Raw genomic sequence first — 5,509 nt, 5'->3', positions numbered from 1 at the left:
AACTTAAATCTCCATGTAAATACTAGGTATGTATTTTAATAAAAAAGAGAGGCCTCAAATGGCTATTAGGAAACATTATTATACAAGTGTGCATATGTGAACAGATATTTTCTGTCAATTCTAAATTAATTAATTACCTATATCTATAGATACTGTGCATTCAAACTAAAATGTTTATAAGTAATTAATTAATAAGTAATTCATTATTCATTATTTCAGAATTGATAAAAAGCATCTATAGATGTCGTGCAACTGTACATACAAAATAAAATAGTGCAAAAAAAATGATTTAGTACTTTTCAAATTATATAACCACAAAGAGGTTATTATTAACCAAAATAACCAAAGAATAATTAACCCAATGTATTTTCTAGTAATTATAAAACAAAATGATTTAGTAAAAAATAATATAGATAGTTACAACTGGTGAAAAAAAACAAAACAAAAAAACAATGACAGTGGTGGGCATTTTATTTTTTCTATACAGATCAAACAGACAGCAGCATGGGGAAAACAAGTGTTGACAATAGAACTAAGTGTAGAAGTACTGTGTATCATTACTTATTATAACTAATATAAATAGAATATTCTTTTTAGATGGAACAACAACACTAAACTTACACAGCCACCCAGCTTAGTGTCAGGTCCATACCTCAGAACGAGGCGAACAGATACTCGCTCCCCACTGAACCACCGTACCACTCTGGGTACATCCCTCTGTCCCTTCTTGCAGGCATCATAACCTCTGGCATGCCAACCTCCTTGATTCCAAATATCTGCCTTCCTTTTTTCATTCGTTCTTGTGGCTAACCCACTGTCAGGGTCACGGTATGCAGTACTTTGCGGGGTGCTTGCTCGTCTGTAGCGGCAGGTCCCGCATCGCATCCGGCACCTCATCCTCCACTTGTGGCAAACCAGACGTGCGCGCCCCCTCACACGACTTTATGTGTTCCCCGTCAAAGGCGTAGTGTCCACTAGCGGGCAATTTAAAACCGGAGCACTGAGATTCATTCAGTGCTCAGTTATTGTGCCGTTTGGGCCTTCGTGCCTTACTCCTTATGTTCCTTGTTGTTCCCGGTGTACAAGACCCGGCTATCCTGACAGTGTGTGTTGCTCTCCCCTGTACCAGTCCTTGCTATCCTTATCGTGGTGTTGATCTCCCGTGTACCAGACCCGGCTATCCTTATCGTGGTGTTGCTCTCCCGTGTACCAGACCCGGCTATCCTTATCGTGGTGTCGCTCTCCCGTGTACTCCTGTACTCCAGTCTTCTACCTGGATACCGGTCTCCACCTGCATTTTTCTGGTGCACCCCATCCTAGGGCCCCTTACACCCCTATAGTTCTGTTTCTTCTCCAGACCTCTGATAGCGTGTAAGTGTGCTCCTTCCTGCATCTGGGTTCCACTTCCGTGATTACATCTCTACATATTGTGACACATAGGGTTAGTGGCAGCTGGATGCAATATTCCCTCTAATTTTTCTTAGGTGGTGTGCGCAGAAATTTTCTCTTGTGCAAACATTTTCCCAGAGCCAAAATTTTGTGTGCACAATATGCTTCTGCAAATGTTAAATTTAAATCGTTATTCTATATTTTTGGTACAGCTCGCTCATGGTTAATAACACTACATTATAGTGTGATAATGTAGTATTAGTTACACAACAGTATTACTTACTGTAATGTTTTTTTTAAAGGTGAAATTCTCACTGAATAAGTAAATTATGAGCAAATCAAGAGCGGAGGCTCCAGGCCGCATAAAGGATAAAAAAAAATTGGGAAAAATTGCTGTGCGCAGGGGCGTACCTAGAGTATTTGGCACCTAGGGCGGATCCTGTATGTGGGACCCCCCACACACACACACTTTAAAACTGCATAGCTTCTATCGTTAGGCAAACATTGACAGGGGTACAGCATAACTGTTATCATTATTTACTAAGGCAGACATTGACGGTGGTACAACATAACACCTATCACTATATATTGAAGCAGACATTGACCGTGTTACAGCATAACTGCTCTCATTATATACTAAGGCAAACATTGACGGTGGTACAGCATAACTGCTATCATTATATACTAAGGCAAACATTGACGGTGGTGCAGCATAACTGCTAACATTATATAGTGAGGCAAACATTGACAGTGGTACAGCATAACTGCTATCACTATATACTGAGGCAAACATTGAGGGTGGTACAGCATAACTGCTATCATTATATACTGAGGCAAACACTGTCAGTGGTACAGAAGAACATAGAAACATAGAAACATAGAAAGTGACGGCAGATAAGAGCCAGAAGGCCCATCCAGTCTGCCCAACCTCTGAGTACTCTCCTTTAGTACTTGCTCTTATCCTATATCTAGCTTGGCATTATGCCTATCCCATGCTTGCTTAAATGACTTTACTGTATTAACATCTACCACTTCCACTGTGAGGCTATTCCATGCGTCCACTACCCTTTCCGTAAAGTAATATTTTCTGATGTTACCATTAAACCTTTGCCCTCATCTATCACTATATACTGAGGCACGCACTGACGGTGGTACAGCATAACACCTATCACTATATACAGAGGCACACATTGACCATGGTACAACACAACACCTATCACTATACATTGAGCCAGACATTGACAATAATGCAGCATAACCCCAATCACTATATACTAAGCCAAACATATATATATAATAAACAGCAATCACACTCCTATCATGTCCAGGTTCTAGAATGTACTGGTTGCTTGGGCATAATAGGAGTGGGATTGCTGTTAGCAATCATATATATATATTAATATTGTTATTGATTTTTTCTGTCCAATTTTGGTGTGTTACTTACTTTTAATAAAGGTGTGGTTAACACACCAAAATTGAACAAAAAAATATAATTGCTAACAGAATCTCACTCCTATCACTCACTCTCACTCCTATCATGCTCAGGCAGCCAGTACATGCCGGAACCTAAGCATGATAAGAATATGATTATATTACATGTCATGCTACCCCCCCCACACACACTTACACATCCATGCTATCACACACACTCATTCAGTTTCAACTACACCATAACACCCATCACTCTCACACACTAATTCACTCTCACAGAATGTTTTCCTACCTTTTCTCTGTCGCTGTCACTTTTCCTCCTCTTCGTTCTTCCTCTTCTGTGTCCTCTCCTTCAAGTGCAATGGAGGTGGTGGGCGTGGCTTCGGTGCTGTGCGCCGGGATATGACATGAAATCCCAACGCACAACATCAGTTGCCGCGCGCATCGCAAGGGAGCAGGTTCGGAGGTCTGCATTAACAGACCTCCTGCTCCCTTGATTTTTTTAAGACGGTTAGAGGGAGATCCTTGATCTCCCTCTAACCGAGCCTGCACCTCAAGCGGCGGACATTACTGTCTGTCTCTGGAGGGGTGCCGTGCACACAACTAGTAGCGGACCGCCCCCCCCCTCGATACGCTACTGGTTGCGCGCACAATTTTTGTTCGTGTGCGCTCCCTCTTAAAGCTATGTGCGCGCGCACAAGCGCACAGCTTAGAGGGAACACTGCCTGGATGCATAATTTTTTTTCAGTGCCCTCCCTGTAACTAAAACACATGCACATCATAACACACTGTCAGCTTACACACTTTGTAGTAATAGAATCTGCTAGCACTATATAAATAAATGTAATGGATTACTGGAGCAGAAATAGACTCCTCTTGCAAAATCTTCCAACCTAGGTAGTCTTAAGAATGGCAGAGCCCCAAGCAGCAGTATAGGCATGGAAGTCAGTAATGTGTCTGAGCTAGGGTATGATTGGGGTAATCTGGAATGTGACAACTCTTCTTTAAATAAAGAAGTTTAGATGACAATATACAATAAATGTGATTAAATAAAAGTGATGAAAAACATAAATTAAGACGTTAATGTATTTTCTTGGAAATAATGGACATTTTTGGAGAAAAAAAAAATAGGCCAATATTAGGATATTATAGGTTACATTGTTATAAAATGTTGGTGTTTTCACCAGTTTGGCACTCTATGCACTGTTACCCAAAATCCTTTGCAAATAATAATTTTTAGGAAAAATAGAAATTACATTAAACAAATATATTTTTTGCAAGAGCTTTTCTCACTGCTTGCTGTACTTCCCTGTTTCTCAAAGTGTATACCAGGGGATTTAAAAGAGGTATCACAACTGCATAAAACACAGACACAACCTTATCCATGTTAAAGGAATATTGGGTTGTTGGGCGGATGTACATAAAAATGATTGTGCCATAGAAAGTCAAGACAACAATCAGGTGTGAAGCACATGTGGAAAAGGCTTTCTTCCTCCCTATTCTAGAAGGCAGTCTCAGGACAGTTCTTATAATGTAACAATAAGAGACAGTGGTTAGAAAAAATGAATAGAATATTATAACCCAAGCCACAGCATATAAGACCATATCAGTCACCAAAGTTTCATTGCAGGAAATGATCAGCAAAGGTATGAAATCACAAAAGAAGTGGTTAATGGTTTTTGCACTACAGAATAGGAGCCTGGAACTTGGAATAATCAACAGAAAAGCACTTAGAAAGCCACAAAGCCACGACCAACCGGCGAGCTGATTGCATACTGTCTTTGACATAATAGCGTTGTAACGTAAAGGTTGACATATAGCTAAATACCTGTCATATGCCATTACAGCAAGAAAGAAGAGCTCAGTGAGTCCCAGTGCAAAAAAAAAATAAATCTGGGCAATGCAGCCTTGATAACTTATAATATTGTTGGCCGCTACAAAATCCAATAGCATTTTAGGGACAGTGACAGTGGTGTACCAAATCTCCAGAAATGAGAAATGACTCAAAAACATGTACATTGGAGAATTCCATAGAGAAGGTGCCAGCCTTACAATACAAATAATGAACATATTGGTGGTGATAGTGAGGAAGTAAAAGGCTAGAAAGACCATAAAGAGCAGGACCTGCAGCTCCCTGCTACTGGGGAATCCCAAGAGTATGAACTCAGCAAGCTCACTTTGATTGACCTTCATGTCTTCATGTTGAATTATATCTGTAATTATAAAAGTAAACCAAATCTTATACTATCTTTCATATTTCATACTAGTATACGGTAATTAAAATGTACTAAATGCCTCAAGAATAAAATGTGTTTATTTTTTGAAAAAATAATATATATGATTGTGAACATACATGGCGTAGATTAATTTTAAATGTCCACTATGTAGTAAGCATGAGAGCACCCAAACCAGTAATATACACATCTGTATCTACTATACAATACTATTAATTAATGAAACAGATACTTTATGATCTCTCGATGCTAGATGAGTCTACATCTAACAGTCTGGTGTGGGTTGATCATTTCACTAATAATATTGAATAACATTTACTGAACATAGACATAATTAGAGGAAATTACAAAGCATAAACATACAAGTTACTACCATCAGTGATTTTTTTGAGTCTTGCTAAAGGCGTAATATGACCTTCTCAATTTCCTTCGTAACATGACAGCTATGTAGGAAT

At 39.3% G+C, this 5,509-nt stretch overlaps 1 protein-coding gene across 1 annotated transcript; it reads right to left on the bottom strand.

The window, feature by feature from the left end:
* Positions 1-4,077: 4,077 nt before the first annotated feature.
* On the bottom strand, positions 4,078-5,013 carry LOC128466959 (olfactory receptor 6Y1-like). The gene has a single exon (XM_053448478.1). The coding sequence runs from the start codon at positions 5,011-5,013 to the stop codon at positions 4,078-4,080; it is 936 nt and encodes a 311-aa protein (XP_053304453.1).
* Between the last annotated feature and the right edge of the window lie 496 nt (positions 5,014-5,509).

This window comes from Spea bombifrons, chromosome 1, assembly GCF_027358695.1.
Source record: "Spea bombifrons isolate aSpeBom1 chromosome 1, aSpeBom1.2.pri, whole genome shotgun sequence".
Lineage (NCBI taxonomy): Eukaryota > Metazoa > Chordata > Amphibia > Anura > Pelobatidae > Spea > Spea bombifrons.
Note: the sequence above shows the minus strand (reverse complement) of the source record. Positions and strands in the feature narration are given on the sequence as shown.